Source organism: Mustelus asterias, chromosome 16 (genome assembly GCF_964213995.1).
Source record: "Mustelus asterias chromosome 16, sMusAst1.hap1.1, whole genome shotgun sequence".
Classification (NCBI taxonomy): domain Eukaryota; kingdom Metazoa; phylum Chordata; class Chondrichthyes; order Carcharhiniformes; family Triakidae; genus Mustelus; species Mustelus asterias.
The window spans coordinates 99,534,223-99,556,087 of record NC_135816.1 but is presented as its reverse complement, the minus strand read 5'-3'; the positions used below and the strand labels follow the sequence as shown (position 1 = coordinate 99,556,087).

The following is a 21,865-nucleotide window of genomic DNA, read 5'->3' as shown; positions in this document are numbered from 1 at the left end:
CTCTCTCTCTCGGCGTCTCTCTCTTTCTGTCTCTCTTGTGTTTGTCTCCATGTCTCTGTCCCCCTCAGTGTCTCTCTATCTTTTCTCTCTCTGTCTCTCCCTTCTATCTTTGTCTCTTTCCATCTTCTCTCTCAGTATCTTTCACGGTGTCCCTCTCTCTCTCTATGCCTCTATCTGTGTCTTTCTCCATGTCTGGGTCTTGTCTCTCTCTCTGTTTCTTTCTCTGTCTCCCTCTCTGTCTCTCCTTCACTCTTTCTCTGTCTGCCTCTCTCTTGTTTGTTGTCTCAGCATTTCTCTCCGTTCTTGCCTCTCTCTCTCTCACTCTTTCCCCTCCATGGCCAACATTCCCCAACTCCTAATGCTCCCTTTCTATCCCTGACAGGTAGACACACACATCCATGCAGCAGCCTGCATGAACCAGAAAAAGTTCCTGGAGTTCATTTGCAAGACGTACAAGAGGGACTCCGAGCGGGTGGTGCAGGAGGTCAGCGGAAAGAAGACAACACTTGGGCAGCTGTTTCAGTGCCTCAACCTGACTCCAGAAAACCTGGACATTGACGCCCTCAACATGCGCGCAGTGAGTGTGGCTTAAACTGCGGGTGTGAAATATCAACCCGCCCTAAATAACTCACAAAGGTCAGGAAAGACCCAGTTAGCCTGATCACAGCCCGTGTGGAACTGAGAGTCCCACACACAGAGCAGGAAAGACCCAGGCTTTAATCCCGGCCTGGTACTCCGTTAGCCTGATCACACCCAGTGAGATATTGATGCCCACACACACAGAGCGGGAAAGGCCCAGGCTCCACTCGCGGCCTCGTGCTGTGTTCGTCTGATCACACTGAAATAACTCCTCAGAGACTGGTGTCCATTCACCAGATTCTCTCTTTAAAAGCTTAACTCCACTCCTGTGTGTTTCAGACACGCAGTCGGAATCCGGAGTGCCAGGAGCCCTGACACTCATCATTCGGCCTCTGATATTCGGGTAAGCGTTCTCCAAGGTGGCCTTCCCGACACACGACAGCGCAGAGTCGCTGAGCAGAAACTGATAGCCAAGTTCCGCACACACGAGGACGGCCTCAACCGGGATATTGGGTTCATGTCACACTATTTGTAACCCCCACAGCTTGCCTGGACCTGCAGAGTTTCACTGGCTGTCTTGTCTGGAGACAATACACATCTTTTTAGCCTGTCTTGATGCTCTCTCCACTCACATTGTTTTGTTTCTTAAAGACTTGATTAGTTGTAAGTATTCGCATTCCAACCATTATTCATGTAAATTGAGTCTGTGTCTTTATAAGCTCTGTTTGTGAACAGAATTCCCACTCACCTGAAGAAGGGGCTTGCAGCTCCGAAAGCTTGTGTGGCTTTTGCTACCAAATAAACCTGTTGGACTTTAACCTGGTGTTGTTAAACTTCTTACTGTGTTTACCCCAGTCCAACGCCGGCATCTCCACATCATGACTCATCATTATACACAGAGGTGAGACTCCCTGTGCAGCAATCAGAGAGCTCATACTTCAAGAGGCCAACCTCCTGGTTGAGGTCATTACGATCACACTCTACCCGATGTCAGACACTACATTGAAATGTAAAGTGCCACTTTTTCCCAATTTTTCTCACTCCGTTCTGACTTCCCATTTGCAGGACCGCGAAACCTTTCAGAGATTTGACAGGTTCAATGAAAAATACAATCCTGTGGGAGCCAATGAGCTTCGTGCCCTGTACCTCAAAACAAACAACTATATCAATGGCGAATACTTTGCAGAATTGGTCAAGGTAATGGCTTAATAATCAGACTGAGACACACCAACCAGTGTACAGATATCTCCCTGAGAGAGAGGGGACTGAGAGACACCAGTCAGTGTACAGATATCTCCCTGAGAGAGAGGGGACTGAGAGACACCAGTCAGTGTACAGATATCTCCCTGAGAGAGAGGGGACTGAGAGACACCAACCAGTGTACAGATATCTCCCTGAGAGAGAGGGGACTGAGAGACACCAACCAGTGTACAGATATCTCCCTGAGAGAGAGAGAGGGGACTGAGAGACACCAGTCAGTGTACAGATATCTCCCTGAGAGAGAGGGGACTGAGAGACACCAACCAGTGTACAGGTATCTCCCTGAGAGAGAGGGGACTGAGAGACACCAACCAGTGTACAGATATGTCCCAGAGAGAGAGGGGACTGAGAGACACCAACCAGTGTATAGGTATCTCCCTGAGAGAGAGAGAGGGGACTGAGAGACACCAGTCAGTGTACAGGTATCTCCCTGAGAGAGGACTGAGAGACACCAGTCAGTGTACAGATATCTCCCTGAGAGAGAGCGAGAGAGAGAGGGGACTGAGAGACACCAGTCAGTGCATAGATATCTCCCTGAGAGAGAGTGAGAGAGGGGTCTGAGAGACACCAGTCAGTGTACAGATATCTCCCTGAGAGAGAGAGGGGACTGAGAGACACCAGTCAGTGTACAGATATCTCCCTGAAAGAGAGAGGGGACTGAGAGACACCAGTCAGTGTACAGATATCTCCCTGAGAGAGAGAGGGGACAGAGAGATACCAGTCAGTGTACAGATATCTCCCTGGGAGAGAGAGAGGGGACTGAGACACACTAGTCAGTGTACAGATATCTCCCTGAGAGAGGACTGAGAGACACCAACCAGTGTACAGATATCCCCCTGAGAGAGAGAGGGGACTGAGAGACACCAACCAGTGTACAGGTATCTCCCTGAGAGAGAAGGGACTGAGAGACACCAACCAGTGTACAGGTATCTCCCTGAGAGAGAGAGGGGACTGGGAGACACCAGTCAGTGTACAGATATCTCCTTGAGAGAGAGAGAGAGAGAGAGGGGACTGAGAGACACCAGTCAGTGCATAGATATCACTCTCTGAGAGAAAGAGGACTGAGAGACACCAATCAGTGTACAGATATGTCCCAGAGAGATGGGACTGAGAGACGCCAGTCAGTATACGGATATCTCTCTGAGGTGACTGAGTGACTCTTGCTTGGGAATATCATTTGTGATGTAAATTCTTCCTTGGGTCCAGGAATATGCCGAATCTCTCGATGACTCGACCAATCAGTTTGCAGAGCTCAGGCTGTCGATTTATGGGAGTCGCCTAACTGAATGGAAGGAACTTGCTGATTGGTTCATTCGCCAGAAAGCCTGCTCACCCAAGATCCGCTGGATGATTCAAGTGCCAAGGATCTAGTGAGTGGTTTCTGGGAATACCGGGATGACCAGGACCATGCTGCACTTCAGGCTGAGGGACCCTGAGATGGATGCATGGATGGGTGGATACTGACAGAGGGACGGATGGATTGAGGAAGGGAGGGAGGGAAGAACAGATGAAATGCGTGCTAGAGAGAGTATAAAGAGAGGGAGGTTAGTAAGTAGCCAGAGGGTGACAGAGATGGAGAGAACGAGTGAGAGTGTGATGGAGAGTGAGGGGATACAAGGCACAAATGGAGCGATGGAGAAAGTTTCGGAGAGAAAAGTGCTGAGAGAGATAGAGGGAGACTGAGATGCTGGAATGAAAGTTGGATAAACAGAAGGTGAGACAATGGAGAGGGAGAAAGAAAGAGCTGACCCAAAGAGGATCAGTGGGAGAGAGGCAGAGACAGAGAGCCAGCGGGAAAGAAAAAGAGACAGACTGACAGTGGGAGAGAAAGAAAGTAGAGAGAATGACAGAGAAAGACAAAAGGAGAGGCAAAGGCAGACAGTGTAAGAGACAGAGAGGGAGAGAAAGGGACAGAGAGAATAACAGAGACAGAGTGAGAAACAGATAAAAGAAGTGCTCTTCACTGATCAGGGATCAGTGCTGGGACCTTTGCTGTCTGTAATATATATAAATGATTTGGAGGAAAATGTAACTGGATTGGTTAAGTTTGCAGACGACACAAAAGTTGGTGGATTTGTGGATAGCGATGAGGACCATCAGAGGATACAGCAGGATATAGATCAGTTGGAGACTTGGGCGGACAAATGGCAGATGGAGTTTAATCTGGACAAATGTGAGATAATGCATTTTGTAAGGTCTAATACAGATAGGAATTATACAGTAAATGGCAGAACCCTTAAGAGTATTGATAGGCAGAGGGATCTGGGTGTACAGGTACACAGGTCACTGAAAGTAGCAATGCAGGTGGAGAAGGTAGTCAAGAAGGCATACGGCATGCTTGCCTTCATCGGCTGGGGCATTGAGTTTAAAAATTGGCAAGTCATGTTGCATCTTTATAGAACATTAGTTAGGCTGCACTTGGAATATAGTGTTCAATTCTGGTCAGCACACTACCAGAAGGGCGTGGAGGCTTTGGAGCGGGCACGGAAAAGATTTACCAGGATGTTGCCTGGTATGGAGGATATTATTATGAGGAGAGGTTGGAGAAACTTGGTTTGTTCTCATTGGAATGACGGAGGTTGAGAGGCAACCTGATAGAAGTCTACAAGATTATGAGAGGCGCATGGACAGAGTGGATAGTCAGAAGCTTTTTCCCAGGGTGGAAGAGTCAATTATTAGGGGGCACAGGTTTAAGGTGCGAGGGGCAAGGTTTAAAGGAGATGTACGAGGCAGATTTTTTACACAGAGAGTGGGGGGTGCCTGGAACTCGTTGCCGGGGGAGGGAGTGGAAGCGGATACGGTAGTGACTTTTAAGGGGCGTCTTGACAAGTACATGAATAGGATGGGAATGGAGGGATATGGTCCCCGGAAGGGTAGGGGGTTTTAGTTAAGTCGGGCAGCATGGTCGGTGCAGGCTTGGAGGGCCGAAGGGCCTGTTCCTGTGCTGTAATTTTCTTTGTTCTTTGAAGTGTTACAGGGATGGGGAAGAGACGGGGTGAGATGGAGGAGAGATTTTTGGGGTCGGACAGAGAGAGGACATGTCCCCTTTCCTTCGTGCTCTGCCACTTTTCTTTCAGCTCACGTCCAACCTTTGTTGCTCCCCGCGATGCCTTGCCTTTATTCTATGGCTTGTTGTCTTCTTGCCTCCTGAGCCTTTTTCTTCTTGTGTATTAGTATCCGTGTTAGTTTTTTCTTGTGTGGGGTGGTGTGTGGGGGAAAGAAGCGTGATGGTCTGCTTCTGTCGTGTTTTAGGTGGTTGGGGGGTAGGTGGTTGTTGAGGTGGTGTGTGTGAGGAGAAGGGGGCTGCTAGGTTGGGTGTTGATGTGTTTCCGGGTGCTGGGGTGGATGTCCAAGTGGGGTGTGTATTAGAGAGTTGTCTTTTTGGGGAGGTTTTGTGCCTGTTGCTGAGTCAGATTCTGTTTTTTTGGAGAGGGGAGAAAAAAATAAAAATAAATTTTTGTTTAGTGGGTGGGCCATTGAGGGGGGGAGTAGGTGGGAAATTAGCATTTTGTAGGCAGTCCGTTTTGTTAGTTTTGTTGAGTCAATCTGTAACTAGGTTTCTCCTATTATTGTTGATAGTCCAGTACTAAAAAATTTGCATTTTCCCCTGACCGGTCTATGGATTTTACCCAGTCACCATGTGGTCGGAGTATCATCCATGCAGAGTTTGCTTTTTTTGGAGGGGTTGATGGATTTTACTCCTCTCCTGGGAATGTTTGGTGGGGCAGTGTAGAGGGAGCTTTACTCTGTATCTAACCCCATGCTGTACCTGTCCTGGGTGTGTTTGATGGGGACAGTGTAGAGGGAGCTTTACTCTGTATCTTCCCCGTGCTGTACCTGTCCTGGGAGTGTTTGATGGGGGACAGTGTGGAGGGAGCTTTACTCTGCATCTAACCCCGTGCTGTACCTGTCCTGGGAGTGTTTGATGGAAACAGTGTAGAGGGAGCTTTACTCTGTATCTAACTCCGTGCTGTACCTGTCCTGGGAGTGTTTGATGGGGGACAGTGTGGAGGGAGCTTTACTCTGCATCTAACCCCGTGCTGTACCTGTCCTGGGAGTGTTTGATGGGGACAGTGTAGAGGGAGCTATACTCTGTATCTAACTCCGTGCTGTACCTTTCCTGGGTGTGTTTGATGGGGACAGTGTAGAGGGAGCTTTACTCTGTATCTAACTCCGTGCTGTACCTTTCCTGGGTGTGTTTGATGGGGACAGTGTAGAACATAGAACATAGAAAGCCACAGCACAAACAGGCCCTTCGGTCCACAAGTTGCGCCGATCATATCCCTACCTCTAGGCCTATCTATAGCCCTCAATCCCATTAAATCCCATGTACTCATCCAGAAGTCTCTTAAAAGACCCCAACGAGTTTGCCTCCACCACCACCGACGTCAGCCGATTCCACTCACCCACCACCCTCTGAGTGAAAAACTTACCCCTGACATCTCCTCTGTACCTACCCCCCAGCACCTTAAACCTGTGTCCTCTCGTAGCAACCATTTCAGCCCTTGGAAATAGCCTCTGAGAGTCCACCCTATCCAGACCTCTCAACATCTTGTAAACCTCTATCAGGTCACCTCTCATCCTTCGTCTCTCCAGGGAGAAGAGACCAAGCTCCCTCAACCTATCCTCATAAGGCATGCCCCCCAATCCAGGCAACATCCTTGTAAATCTCCTCTGCACCCTTTCAATGGCTTCAACATCTTTCCTGTAATGAGGTGACCAGAACTGCGCGCAGTACTCCAAGTGGGGTCTAACCAGGGTCCTATAAAGCTGCAGCATTATCTCCCGACTCCTAAACTCAATCCCTCGATTAATGAAGGCTAGTGCGCCGTACGCCTTCTTGACCGCATCCTCCACCTGCGAGGCCGATTTAAGAGTCCTATGGACCCGGACCCCAAGGTCCTTCTGATCCTCTACACTGCTAAGAATGGTACCCTTCATATTATACTGCTGCTTCATCCCATTGGATCTGCCAAAATGGATCACTACACACTTATCCGGGTTGAAGTCCATCTGCCACTTCTCCGCCCAGTCTTGCATTCTATCTATGTCTCGCTGCAACTTCTGACATCCCTCCAAACTATCCACAACACCACCTACCTTGGTGTCGTCAGCAAACTTACCAACCCATCCCTCCACTTCCTCATCCAGGTCATTTATGAAAATGACAAACAGCAAGGGTCCCAGAACAGATCCCTGGGGCACTCCACTGGTCACTGACCTCCATGCAGAGAAAGACCCCTCCACAGCCACTCTCTGCCTTCTGCAGGCAAGCCAGTTCTGGATCCACAAGGCAACAGCCCCTTGGATCCCATGCCCTCTCACTTTCTCAAGAAGTCTTGCATGGGGGACCTTATCGAACGCCTTGCTGAAGTCCATATAGACCACATCCACCGCTCTTCCTTCGTCAATGTGTTTGGTCACATTTTCAAAGAACTCAACCAGGCTCGTAAGGCACGACCTGCCCTTGACAAAGCCGTGCTGACTACTTTTGATCATACTAAACTTCTCCTAGATGATCATAAATCCTGTCTCTCAGGATCCTCTCCATCAACTTACCAACCACTGAGGTTAGACTCACCGGTCGGTAATTTCCCGGGCTGTCCCTGTTCCCTTTCTTGAATATAGGGACCACATCTACAATCCTCCAATCCTCCGGAACCTCTCCCGTCTCCATCGACGATGCAAAGATCATCGCCAAAGGCTCCGCAATCTCCTCCCTCGCCTCCCACAGTAACCTGGGGTACATCCCATCCGGTCCCGGCGACTTACCAACCTTGATGCCATTCAATAGTTCCAACACATCCTCTTTCTTTATGTCCACATGCTCGATCCTTTCTGTCCACCGCAAACCAGCAGTACAACCACCCAGATCCCTTTCCACCGTGAATACCGAGGTAAAGTATTCATTAAGCACCTCCGCCATTTCTAACGGTTCCGCACAAACTTTTCCCCCTTCACCTTTTAAGGGTCCTATGCCTTCACATCTCATGTAGAGGGAGCTTTATCCTATATCTAACCCCATGCTGTACCTGTCCTGGGAATGTTTGATGGGGACAGTGTTGAGGGAGCTTTACTCTGCATCTAACCCCGTGCTGTACCTGTCCTGGGAATGTTTGATGGGGACAGTGTAGAGGGAGCTTTACTCTGTATCTAACCCCATGATGTATCTAACCCCATGCTGTACCTGTCCTGGGAGTGTTTGATGGGGACAGTGTTGAGGGAGCTTTACTCTGTATCTAACCCCGTGCTGTACCTGTCCTGCGAATGTTTGATGGGGACAGTGTAGAGGGAGCTTTACTCTGTATCTAACCCCGTACTGTACTGTCCTGAGAGTGTTTGATGGGGGCTTTATCCTATATCTATATATCTCAGTATATTAGAGGGAGCTTTATTCTGTATCTGACTCCGTGCTGTACCTGTCCTGTGAGTGTTTGATGGGGACAGTGTAGAGGGAGCTTTACTCTGTATCTAACCCCGTGCTGTACCTGTCCTGGGAATGTTTGATGGGGACAGTGTAGAGGGAGCTTTACTCTGTATCTAACCCCGTGCTGTACCTGTCCTGGGAGTGTTTGATGGGGGGGACAGTGTAGAGGGAGCTTTACTCTGTATCTAACCCCGTACTGTACTGTCCTGAGAGTGTTTGATGGGGACAGTGTAGAGGGAGCTTTACTCTGTATCTAACTCCGTGCTGTACCTGTCCTGGGAGTGTTTGATGGGGACCGTGTAGAGGGTGCTTTACTCTGTATCTAACTCCGTGCTGTCCCTGTCCTGGGAGTGTTTGATGGGGGACAGTGTAGAGGGAGCTTCACTCTGTATCTAACCCCGTGCTGTACCTGTCCTGGGAGCGCAGAATGCTGACACTGGGTATAACGTGGTACTGTCAGTATATTAGAGGGAGCTCTCCACTATATCTAACTGCTGTTAGTTCTGACATTTTATTTCTGTATATTTGTAAATAATTGTTCTGAATTATTGAATGTTAACAAAACAACTTTCCCCTCTCATTCATTCTCGTCCTCTCTCAATCTTCTATTTCACACTCTATCTTCCACGTGCTTTGTCTTTCACTTTCTCCATCACTCCATCTCCTCTCTCCACATCCTGTCTCCCCATTGTTGTCTCCTTCTATTTCCCTACATCTCTGACTTCTGTCCCCCACTCGCCATTCCCTCCTCATTCTTTCACAATCTCACTCTCTAACTCTATTTCCATCTCTTGGTCTGCCACGCTGCATCTCTCTGTTTTCTATCCTCCACTTTCTCCCTATCTCTATCTCTTTCTTTCCCTGTCTCCTCCTCTTCCTCGATCTGTCTCTCTCTCTTTTTCCATTGTGCTCTTTATCACTGTTTCCATCTGTCTCTCGGTTTCCTATCTCTCTCTCCCTCCCTTTCTGTTTCACTCTCTCTCCTCATCACTATATCTGTATCTCTCCCTGTCGCTTTCTCTAACTCTCTCGCTGCCCCTCTCTCTCCCTTTCTCTCTGTGTCTCTATATCTCTCTCTTTACCTCCTCTGATTCCCCTTCTTTCTATATCTCTGTCTCTCTCTCTCTCTCTGTCAATCTTTGTATCTCCTGTCTCTCTCTCCCTCCCTCTCTGTCTCTTTCTGCCATTCTCTCTCACTCTCTCTTCCTTATCTCTCCTTTTTTCTTTCATTACCTCTGCCTCTCTCATTTTCTCTCTGGCCTCCATGTCTCTCACACACTCTGTCCCACTCTCACTCTCTGTCGCTCTCTGCCTCTCACTCTCTGTCGCTCTCTGCCTCTCACTCTCTGTCGCTATCTGCCTCTCACTCGCTGTCGCTCTCTGCATCTCACTCGCTGTCGCTCTCTGCCTCGCACATTCTGTCGCTCTCTGACTCTCACTCGCTGTCGCTCTCTGACTCTCACTCTCTGTCGCTCTCTGTCTCTCTCACACGCTGTCTCTGTCTCCACAGCAATGTGTTCCATAAATTAAACAAGGTTAAAAGTTTTGAGGAAATGTTGGACAATCTCTTCAGGCCGATCTTTGAGGCGACCCTTTACCCCCAGAAGCACAAGTCACTGCATCTTTTCTTGAAATACGTGAGTATATCAATTCGTCCAAATAAACTCAGACGCAGCAACAGGAGGAGGCCATTCAGCCCCTTCTCCAGCCTGTTACACAGGAACAGGAGGAGGCCCCATTCAGCCCCTTCTCCAGCCTGTTACACAGGAACAGGAGGAGGCCCCATTCAGCCCCTTCTCCAGCCTGTTACACAGGAACAGGAGGAGGCCATTCAGCCCCTTCTCCAGCCTGTTACACAGGAACAGGAGGAGGCCATTCAGCCCCTTCTCCAGCCTGTTACACAAGAACAGGAGGAGGCCATTCAGCCCCTTCTCCAGACTGCTACACAGGAACAGGAGGAGGCCATTCAGCCCCTTCTCCAGACTGCTACACAGGAACAGGAGGAGGCCATTCAGCCCCTTCTCCAGCCTGTTACACAGGAACAGGAGGAGGCCCCATTCAGCCCCTTCTCCAGCCTGTTACACAAGAACAGGAGGAGGCCATTCAGCCCCTTCTCCAGCCTGTTACACAGGAACAGGAGGAGGCCATTCAGCCCATCAGAACTGGCCTGCGGTAGTTCCACAAGCAGAGAGAAATAGTTTGCCTCTACCAGCTCGCTCAGCCCCTTCTTCTTTAACAAGTCGATGAGTTAACCCCTTCATATCTAAACTCAAGGGAAATCAAGTCAAAGCTATTTAGCTCCTGAGCCTTGGTGTATCTGTGCGGCATCTCCCTCCAAGGCCAAAACATCTTTGAGGTGTGGTTCCCTGAACGGATGACGGTCTCTGTAGTAAACTGGTTGTTATAGAGGGCGGGGGGTGGGGGGGGGGGGGCTATGGGGGCCAAGATTGTCTACGCTGGCGACTGGCTGACTGACCCAGGGTGCATTCTGCTTTGCCAGGTGACCGCATTCGACAGCGTCGATGACGAGTCGAAGACAGACGAGGGATTCTTCCCCCAGCTCCCTCTCCCGGCTGACTGGACCTCAAGGAAGAATCCGCCCTACAGTTACTATCAATACTACATGTACGGCAACATCACCGTGCTGAATCACCTCCGCAGGTAACCGGACTTACCTCGTATTCTGTCATGGGGAGTGTGGGCGTCGCAGGCTTTTGTCCATCCCTAATTGCCCCTTGAACTGAGTGGCTTCCTAGACCTCTTCGAGAGGAATTAGAGTCCATTGCTGAGTGGGTTTGGAGTCACGTGTAGACCAGACAGAAGGCCAAAGGAATGCTGCCCTTCATATCGAAAGGGCTGGAGTATCGGGATGCAGATGTTATGCTGCAGTTGTACAAACCCCTAGTTAGAGGCCACTGAGAATCCTGTGAGCCGGTATGGACAGGATACCTCAGGAAGGATGGTTCAACCCTGGAGGGAGCTCAACGCAGGTTGACAAGAATGATCCCTGGACTTCAGGGGTTCAGTTACACGCAGAGATTAGACAAATTAGCCCTTTATTGTCTCCAATTCAGAAGGTTGAGGGGTGATCTGATAGAAATCTACAAAATATTTACAGGGAAGGACAGGGTGGATCAGGAGAAACTGTTGCCACTCGTTGGGGCCAAGCCATTGCGGAGAGTTGTTGGAAAACACTTCTACCCGCAGAGAGTGGTGGAGGGTTGGAACTCTCTTCCTCAAACGCCGCTGGATGCTGCTTCAATTGTGAGCTTTCAGTCTGAGACAGACACAGTTTTATTGAGCAGGGGGATGGAGGGATATGGGCCCAGGGCAGGTACATGGGGTCAGGACACAGATCAGCCATGATCTTATTGAATGGCAGAGCGGGATCGAGGGGCTGAATGGCCTACTGCTGTTCCTATAACCAGATAAGGACAGATTTCCTTCCCTAAAAGGGATATTGGTGAGCTCGATTGGTTTTTATGGCAATCGGAGATAGTTCCTACCTTTCACTGTTACTGAGACTAGCTTAATTTTCCAGATTCTTATTAATTGAATTAAAATACCCTTAGTTGCTGTGCTGGGATTTGAACCGATTCCCCATCAGCTGTGGATTGCTGGCTCACTGACATTACCACTATACCATCATCTCCTTCGAAGCGGAATCTATTCTGCCACTGAACACCAAACCACCTCCCGCCCCAACCCCCTCCAAACCCACAGAGCAGGAAAAACCCAGGCTCCAGTCCCAGCCTAGTGCTGAGTTACACTCTATGTGGTACTGAGAGGCACATCCACAGAGTAGGAAAAGCCCAGGCTCCAGTCCCGGCCTATAGTGCTGTTGGTGTTTATATATTTGTGCCTGTGAGCCCACGTGTATGTTTATAGCATTGAAGGAGGCTATTCGGGCCATCATGTGCTACTATCATCTGTATGTGTGTTACGGTGGGAATTTGAGTGGGGACAGGGTGTGTGTATGTGTGTATGCATACAGCCTGATGATGTCCACTAGTCAGGTACATACATGATGAAAATACACTCACTTCTCTGTACCCCATCCCACAGAAGGAAAGGAAGATGGGGGGAGGGGCGGGGGGGGGGGGGGGAGCTGCGGAGAGGAGGATGGGGGAGAGAGAAGGGAGGAGGGGAATAGGGGAGAGGAAAGGAGGAGGGGAGAGGGAGGGAACGAGGGGGGAGAGAGGGAGAGACAGAGTGAGGGAGAAGGGAAGGGAGGGAGATAGGGAGAGGGCAGAGGAAAGAAGAGGGATGGATGGAGAGGGAGATGAGAGGGATAGGGAGGGGGAGAGAGGTATGGCGGGAGAGAGGAAAAAGGGAACGGGGGGAGAGAGAGAGATTGTTGGTTGGAGTGAAGGGGATTTTCTGGAACGCACTGTAAATAGGATTTGACATTCCGCGGTTGCATTTCCAGGGAGCGGGGAATGAACACATTCCTGTTTCGGCCACACTGTGGAGAGGCTGGCTCACACATACATCTGGTCGATGGATTCCTCACAGCAGACAACATCTCGCACGGCCTCCGTCTTAAAAAGGTAATGGGGGCCGGGGTCAGGGCAAGGGTTCACTGACTTGCAGATTTAGGAAGGAGGAGACGGTCAAATGGCAGAGCAACACCGGTCAGAGTAATGTAGAGGGAGCTTTACTCTGTATCTAACCCCGTGCTGTCCCTGTCCTGGGAGTGTTTGATAGGGACAGCATAGATGGAGCTTTACTCTGTATCTAACCCCGTGCTGTCCCTGTCCTGGGAGTGTTTGATGGGGACAGCATAGATGGAGCTTTACTCTGTATCTAACCCCGTGCTGTACCTGTCCTGGGAGTGTTTGATAGGGACAGCATAGATGGAGCTTTACTCTGTATCTAACCCCGTGCTGTACCTGTCCTGGGAGTGTTTGATGGGGACAGTATAGAGGGAGCTTTACTCTGTATCTAACCCCGTGCTGTACCTGTCCTGCGAGTGTTTGATGGGGGACAGTATAGAGGGAGCTTTACTCTGTATCTAACCCCGTGCTGTACCTGTCCTGGGAGTGTTTGATGGGACAGTGTAGAGGGAGCTTTACTCTGTATCTAACCCCGTGCTGTACCTGTCCTGGGAGTGTTTGATAGGGACAGTGGATGTAAAGTAGAGGGGAAACACTGACAAATTTACATTTAATTCATTGATGTACTCTCTCTCTCTCTCTCAGGACCCTGCTCTCCAGTACCTCTACTACTTGGCTCAGATTCCCATTGCCATGTCTCCACTGAGTAATAACTGCTTGTTCCTGGAGTATGGCCAGAGTCCATTTTACCAGCTCTTCCAGACCGGCCTGGTGCTCTCTCTATCCACCGATGACCCTCTTCTCTTCCACTTCACCAAGGTTCGTGTCGAAACATCAGCGAGCCGGTGATGGGATTACAACGGATTTTCAGGCCTTGCTTGCTGGTGGGATCTTCCAGTCCATAAGAACATAAGAAATAAGAGCAGGATTAGGCCATCTAGCCCCTCGAGCCTGCCCCGCCATTCAATAAGATCATGGCTGATCTGAAGTGGATCAGTTTCACTTACCCGCCTGATCCCTATAACCCCTAATTCCCTTACCGATCAGGAATCCATCTATCCGTGATTTAAACATATTCAACGAGGTAGCCTCCACCACTTCAGTGGGCAGAGAATTCCAGAGATTCACCACCCTCTGAGAGAAGAAGTTCCTCCTCAACTCTGTCCTAAACTGACCCCCCTTTATTCTGAGGCTGTGCCCTCTAGTTCTAGTTTCCTTTCTAAGTGGAAAGGATCTCTCCATCTCTACCCTATCCAGCCCCTTCATTATCTTATAGGTCTCTATAAGATCCCCCTTCAGCCTTCTAAACTCCAACGAATACAAACCCAATCTGCTCAGTCTCTCCTCATAGTCAACACCCCTCATCTCTGGTATCAACCTGGTGAACCTTCTCTGCACTCCCTCCAAGGCCAATATATCCTTCCGCAAATAAGGGGACCAATACTGCACACGGTATTCCAGCTGCCGTCCCGTCGAAGGCCACCCTTCCCCATCTTGAGGCAGGTCCCCTGGTCGCGGGAGGTGCGCAAGCCACGCAAAATGGCTTACACATTTGTGAGACCAGAAGATCCCTCCAGGGGCCAGCAACGAGCTGCCTCTGCCACCGGGAAACACACCGCGGAGAGTCTGGAAGACCTCTTGGTGGGTTTATATATACACTGGGTCACCAAAGGCACAGTGGGTAGCACTGCTGCCTCACAGCACCAGGGACCCGGGTTCGATTCCTGGCCTCAGGTCACTGTCTGTGCGGAGTCTGCACATTGTCCTCATGTCTTCATGTGTTTCCTCGATTTCCTCCCACAGTCCGATAGACGTGGGAGGAATGGTTAGATGCACTGGCCGTGCTAAATTCTCCCTCAGTGTACCCAAACAGGCGCAGGAGTGCGGCGACTAGGGGATTTTCAGTAACTTCATTGCGGTTTTAATGTAAGCCTACTTGTGACAATGATAAATGAACTTTAAAGACAACTCTCAGAACACCAAGGGACACTGAGCATGGAACTGATGGGGGTGTTTGAGTAGGGGTGATCGTGACCATATCAGCACTGTGGCAGTGGGGGTGCAGATTGAGGTGAGGACAGGGAAATTCCATTTCTACAAAGTCTCATCAAAAATGAGATCCATACATTTGGGTCCACGATGAATGCAGTTTGATGTGGGTTATGTTGATTGTGGGGGTGCACGTGCTCACAAAATAAAGAGGCGAAAGCAAGAGGAAATCCCCCGTAAATGTATGAGAAACAAAGGACAGAAGGTGCCCAGATAGAGAAACCCAGTCACAGCTTGAAGTGAAGGTGACCAGACCTGTTCAGCCTGTGTACTTACAGTGGAATGTAGAAATTGTAATACTGATTTTTAACTGGGATCTGACCACTTTGAACTGCTTCCTACTTCTACGTGTTGGGGACAATCCTTAAAATATGACACAGTTGGTCTCTTTGTATCCCAGAGGGAATAAAACAGAAAAACCTGGGAACTGACCAGACCAACATGGCCTTGTATACCTGATAATGGAACTCCATTGAGTCATTGCCAGCTTTTCCTGGCTTTATGTGTAGGATATTGAGCAATGCCCACACCATTACCACCCCCAGCTCCCCTCCGAACACACCCTGCCACGGCAGGTGGTGGAATTTGAATTCAGTAAAAAATATCTGGAATTAACAATCTACTGATAATCATGAAATCATTGCCGATTGTTGGAAAAACCCAGCTGGTTCACTAATAGGGAAGGAAATCTGCCGTCCTTGCCCGGTCTAGACTACATGTGACTCCAGAGCCACAGCAATGTGGTTGACTCTCAACTGCCCTCGGGCAACTAGGGATTGGCGATAAATGATGGTCTGCCAGCGATGTCCGTGTCCCATGAATAAATGAAAAACAACACACTCATACTCACACTCACTCGCACTTACACAGACACACACAAACTCACACTGACACTAACATGCACCCACTCTATCACCCGGTGTGTGACACACGCACACTTGAAAACTTAAGATTTGATGCTGCGGGGGAAAGGGGGTGGGAGGGGTGTGGTTCGCGTGCTGTGACTGCTTTCTCTGTTGTTTTACTGTGGGATTGTCGTTGTGGGCAGAAGGATTCTAACAATCTCCTTCTCTTCCCCTCACAGGAGCCTCTGATTGAGGAATATGCCGTGGCCGCTCAGTTCTGGAAACTCACGACTTGTGACATGTGTGAGATTGCCCGGAACAGCGTCAAACAGAGTGGCTTATCTCACAAGGTCAGGAGCTGGTACAGTAACCAGGAGTCCTGAGCCAGCACTGGACAACCTTTGGCTCAGTGCATGTCTCTCTCCCTCTCTCTGTCTCCATCGCCTCCTCATAGAATCATAAAATCCCTACAGTGCAGAGGAGGCCATTCAGCCCATCGAGTCTGCACTGACAACAATCACACCCAGACCCTATCCCCACAGCCCCATAAATTTACCCCAGCTCGTCCCCCTGACACTAAGGGGCAATTTAGCATGGCCAATCCACCTAACCCGTACATCTTTGGATTGTGGGAGGAAACAGGAGGAAACCCACGCAAACATGGGGAGAAGGTGCAGACTCCGCACAGACAGTGACCCAAGCTGGGAATCGAACCCGGGTCCCTGGTGCTGTGAGACAGCAGTGCTAACCACTGTGCCACAGTGCTGCCATTCTCTCACTCTTCCTCTCCTCACCCTCATTCTCCCTCTTAAACCCCCACACTCACACTCTCTCAATCTCACAACTCTCTCTCACTCTGTCTCCCTCTCCTACTCTCTCTCTCTCCCCCTCACCCTCATTCTCTCTCTTAAACTCTCACTCTCTCAATGCTCTCTCTCCCTCTGTCTACCCTTCCTCCTATTCTCTTTCTCTGTCTCCCTGCTCCCCCCAAAACCCTCCCTCTCAAACCCCCAGACTCTTGCTCTCAGTCTCCCAACTCTTTCTCCCTCCAACCCCTCCCCCTCTCTCTCCCACCCACAAACTTTTCTTCCCTCTCTCTCACAATCCCCCAATCTCTCCCATTCTTACTCTTTGTCACTCTCCCTCTCATTGCCATGACCTCCCTCCCTCTCTCTCTGCCTGGGCCAGTTTCGGTACCCAGGTGGGGAGCCCAGGTCGGGAAATCTCCTGGATTGCTGTGCCCACCTTAATAGGAGGAGTCTCTGAATGTCACAATCTCCAGTCCATGTGGGTGGGTGGGAGGGGGGAGTCGGGGTGAGTTACAGACGGGTCTGCTGACTCTGGGAGTCAGAGCATAGATGGCCATGCAGAGGGGTGAGGGTGAGTTAGAAGGCATCCACCCATCCTGCACGGCCCTTTAAACACCCATGCCAACTCATGACACCCCAGCCCATTTTACCCAGTATCCATCACGGGCAGATTTCAGGAGCCATGTGGCGAGGAAACAAAATAAATCGAACACAGATTTCACCATAAAACCTGACGGTGAATAAAACACCCATTTGTAAGATCCATTCAAATGATTCAAGTACCCTCAAGTGCATAATATCTGATTAACCTCAGTGGTTAGCACTGCTGCCTCACAGTGTCAGGGACCCAGGTTCAACTCCTGGCTTGAGTCACTGTCTGTGTGGAGTCTGCACGTTCTCCCCGTGTCTGCGTGGGATTCCTCCGGGTGCTCTGGTTTCCGCCCACAGTTCAAAGATGTGTGGGTTAGGTGGATTGGCCATGCTAAATTGCCTCTTAGTGTGAGGGGGACTAGCAGGGTAAATGCATGGGGTTATGGGGATAAGACCTGGGTGGGATTGTGGTCGGTGGAGGCTCGATGGGCTGAATGGCCTCTTTCTGCACTCTATGGATTCTATGATTCAATTCGAACCCTCAGAATTCCTCTCCTTGTCACACTCCGTGGCTAGAACTTTACCGCCCCACCCACCACAGGAATCAGAGCGGGCGAGGGGCAGAACCTGGAAAGGTCCAATGACCTCGGGCAGGATTTTACAGTTTCGGGAGGAGTGAAGCCAGAAAATCCCAGACTCTCCATATCAATATCCATCTCAGACTCTCCATATCAATCCAACTGCTTTTCATTCTCTCTCTCTCTATCACTGCCTAGCTCTGATTTATCTCCCTCTGTATTTAACTCTCTGAGTTCTCTGATTCATATTATGTGTGTGGAGTAAATGGCGAGGGTCGCGCGTTCAGAGAGCGAGGGCCGCGTGTTCAGTGAGTGAAACCTCTCAGTTTTGTCCCTCTGTTAACTCTCTGTCTGTCTCTCCAGGAGAAGCAGAAGTTCCTGGGTGTGGATTACCTGAAGGATGGTCCCGAGGGGAATGACATGCAGCGTTCCAACGTCTCCCAGATCAGAATCGCGTTCCGATTTGAGAGCTGGAACCAGGAGCTGAAGATTTTGGGCCAAGTTGGGAAGCAGTGAACACACATCCTCCATCCAGTAGCCTCCCATCTCTGCAATGCCTTGCCTCACATTCTTCCCTCCTCCCCTCCACTCCATCTCTCTCTCTGCCTCCTCACTCTCTCCAATCTCTGAACTTATCCAACTCTCCGCCCTGCTCTGCACTTCACCCAATTCTTCCTCCTGTTCTCTCCAATCCCTTTCTCGAACCGCCTCCCCTCCGCACCTCAATTCCCCCCTCCCCATCTCTCTCTCTCTTTTGCCCAGTTCTCTCTGCCTGACCCCCTTCCTCCCCCCCCCCCCCTCTCCAATCCCTCTTACCCTCCTCTCTCCTTCAGACCTCCTCTCTCAGCTGCCCTGAGCTCTGGAATTCTCTCCTGAAACCTCTCTACCTCTCTCTCCGTTCTATTAAACACCTACCTCCTTGTGTTGAGCGTTTTTGTCACCACATGCGCCAATGCCTCCTCAGGAAACATGGTGGCCAATTCCATCTCTTAATCCTGAGTGCCTGAGGTGACGAGTAGTAAAAGTAGGCCATTCGGCCCATCGTAGGTGTTCCGTCACTTTATAATCCCTCCACGACACGGATTACAGCAGCTCTGAAGGAATTAAATAAAAATATAAGCTCATGGCCAATCCGATTGTGTCCTGAACTCCGCTTTCCTGCCTGCTCTGCACATAACCTTCACTCCCTAGTCGATCAAAAATCTGTCTGTTACTCAGCCTTGAATAGGTTCAATAACCCAGCCTCTGTATTCTCTCCTGTAGAGCAACTTGCAATGTCTTTGCGACTCATAAGGTGCTATGTAAATGAAAGTTTCTCTTTGTCTCTCACGGCTTTTGAGGAAAGCAGGGTCAAGGGTCATACACCAAAAGTCATCTTTACACAGCAGAAGGAGGCCATTCAGCCCATCAATTCTGCACCAAATCTCCAAAGAGCATCTTACCTGGACCCCACTATCCCCTTAACCCTGTGCATTTTCCATGGCTTATCATTTAACCTACACACCGACAATCCACCTAACGTGCACGTCTTTGGACTGTGGGAGGAAACCAGAGCATCCGGAGGAAACCCACGCAGACACAGGGAGAACGTGCAGACTCCACACAAGCGGTGACCCAAGTCGGGAATCGAACCCGGGTCCCTGGCACTGTGAGGCAGCAGTGCTAACCACTGTGCCACCGAGCCGCCCCTGTTATGGGTGGTTTGAATTATGGGGCAACAGATTAAAATGGTGAGATATTTTTGGAATACATGTCCCAGCTGGAGAAATGTTCTGGAATATTCTTAACTTGCAGCTCCATTCCATCATTAACACAGGTCTTGACCCATCGATAGGCAGCGGGTCGGAGTGTTGGCTTTGTGGAGTGGGCTCTGTTGCTAGGCTAGTGATTATGAGGGTGGTGCCCTGTAACCCTGAAATCCCAGCGCATTGAGCATGGCATACAGACACTCGCCCCAATTCCACTCACCCCCGGGGGCACCAAGTGGAATCAGTTGAGTGAATCTTCGCCCCTCTCTTAGTTTCTCCGTCTTCTTTTTGTCTCCATCCCCTCTTCTCACCATCACTCTTCCTTTATCTCCCTCCCTCCCTATCCTTGCCCCTCGTCCTGTTTCTCACTTCCTCTCACTCTTTCTCACTTTGTCTCTCATTCTCTATCCGTACCCTTCTCCTTAATCTGTTTCTCTCTGTCCCATCCTCGTGCTGTCTCTATCTCTCTGTTTCTCCCTCTATCTCAATCCCCCTTTCTCTCTGTTTCTATTATCTGTTCTATTGCCCTCTCTGTTCTCTCTTATTCAGTCTCTCTCCCATTGTTTCTCTTCCTGTGTATCTCAGGGAGATCAATAATTTGAATGTTTACCTTTCCTGCCTATCAATGAAATGCAGTTGATTCAGGGATAATTAGCGGTTTTTCAAAGTTAGCTATTATTTCAATAAGTTTACAAATCCAGATGAAGTAACAGTCTGTCTCCCTCTACTGCCTTTCTCTCTTCCCGATTCTGCTTTGCTCGCTCTGCGTTGCAGCATCAGGGATGAGAACGCTTACAAAGCTTGCACTGCAGTGGTTCCTGAAGGCAGCTCACCACCACCTTCTCAAGGACAATTAGGAATGGGCAATAAATGCTGGTCTAGCCAACGATGCCCAAATCCCACGAATAGATAGCGAAAATATATCGAGCAGCAAAGCACAAATTATAATTAGCTTGTTACCTGAGAATATATTCTGTCAAAGTTCAGTGAATGTTTTCCTTTAATAAATCACATTTGGTTGAGCAAAGACAGTGTGTTTCTCTTTATCCCTCAGTTGAATGCACCTTCTGAAGATCATTGAACAGAATTTGAACATCACTTCAAGCCATAATAGATGTGGCATTGGTACAATCCAGTTTCATTTCCACAGACACACATCAACTTTCTTGTTCCCTTTTGCCGTTGGCATGAATTTTGCCTGAGTAAATCTTTCCTTCCAAGTAATTTTGAACAGCAAAGGAATTCAGGGCAAGAAGATGGTCTAGGTATTATCACTTGATTATTAATCCAGAAACTCAGCTAATGTTCTGGGGACCCGGGTTTGAATCTCGGCACGGCAGATGGTGGAATTTGATAAAAAAATATCTGGAATCGACTGATGACCATGAAACAATTGACATTGTCGAATGTCGGAAAAGCCCATCTGATTCCTTTAGGGAAGGAAATCTGCTGTCCTTACCCGGTTTGGCCTACATGTGACTCCAGAGCCACAGCAATGTGGTTGACTCTCAACTGCCCTCGGGGAACTAGAGATGGACAATAAATGCTGGCCCAGCCAGTGATGCCCGTGTCCCACGGATGAATAAAAAATATATAGTTCCAGCAGGATCTCCCTGTCCTTATATCCTATGCCTCAGTTAACAAGTATCCCTTATCACTTCTGAGCCATCTCATCTACGGGTCCTGTTGCCTTTAGGGATTTTTGGAAATGTGCCCCAAGATCCCTCTGATCTTCAGTACTTTCCAGGATCTTACACATTCAGAGTGTAATCATTTGCCTTGTTAGCCCTTCCCAAGTGCGTTACTTCACACTTTTCTAGGGTGAATTCCAGTAAAAATGGGAAAATAAGATACAAGTCTGAGCTGCTTTTTCCTGCACGGACGTTTGCTTAGGCCAGAAGGCGGAGTATCTCGGGGAGGCGTTGGCCTAGTGGTATCGTTAGACCATCAACCCAGAACCTCACCCTAATGTTCTGGGGACCTGGGTTCGAATCCCGCCACAGCAGATGGTGGAATTTGATTTCAATAAAAGAAATATCTGGATTTAAGAATCTATGAATGACCCATTGTCGAAAAAACCCATCTGGTTCCTTTAGGGAAGGAAATCTGCCGTCCTTACCTGGTCTGGCCTACATGTGACTCCAGAGCCACAGCAATGTGGGTTGACTCTCAACTGCCGTGGGGCAACTGGGGATGGGCAATAAATGCTGGCCCACCAGCCAGTGGTGCCCGTGTGACCCTCTCTCACCCCCCCCGCCCCCCCCATCACAGACTGACTCCTGTTGACATTCCTGACATGCCCAGATGTTCAATCGCCCGCGCTGTCAGTCACCCGCCTTCACCTGCTCCTCCAATCAGAGCCGCTCCCTCTCTCCAAAGCCTCCAATCAGCGCTCCGCTGCCCCAGCGTCTCACCAATCACAG

General features: G+C 49.6%; 1 protein-coding gene across 1 annotated transcript; it reads left to right on the top strand.

Annotated features, from left to right (window-relative positions):
- Positions 1–383: 383 nt before the first annotated feature.
- On the top strand, positions 384–20,463 carry LOC144505321 (AMP deaminase 3-like). Its single transcript, XM_078231437.1, has 9 exons — positions 384–577; positions 1,645–1,776; positions 3,046–3,209; positions 9,777–9,903; positions 10,767–10,927; positions 12,696–12,816; positions 13,468–13,641; positions 15,956–16,066; positions 18,058–20,463. Exons 1-9 carry the CDS (start codon positions 413–415, stop codon positions 18,208–18,210), a joined length of 1,308 nt encoding a protein of 435 aa, XP_078087563.1. The 5' UTR covers positions 384–412; the 3' UTR covers positions 18,211–20,463.
- The last annotated feature ends 1,402 nt before the right edge of the window (positions 20,464–21,865 follow it).

What these genes read in the sequence shown, in the direction of transcription:
- LOC144505321 (XM_078231437.1), top strand. Translation starts at nt 413, where the DNA reads ATGAACCAGAAAAAGTTCCTGGAGTTCATTTGCAAGACGTACAAGAGG. An exon ending in ACGCCCTCAACATGCGCGCA is followed by an intron (nt 578 to 1,644) that starts GTGAGTGTGGCT and finishes TCCCATTTGCAG; the next exon opens with GACCGCGAAACCTTTCAGAG. An exon ending in ATTCAAGTGCCAAGGATCTA is followed by an intron (nt 3,210 to 9,776) that starts GTGAGTGGTTTC and finishes CTGTCTCCACAG; the next exon opens with CAATGTGTTCCATAAATTAA.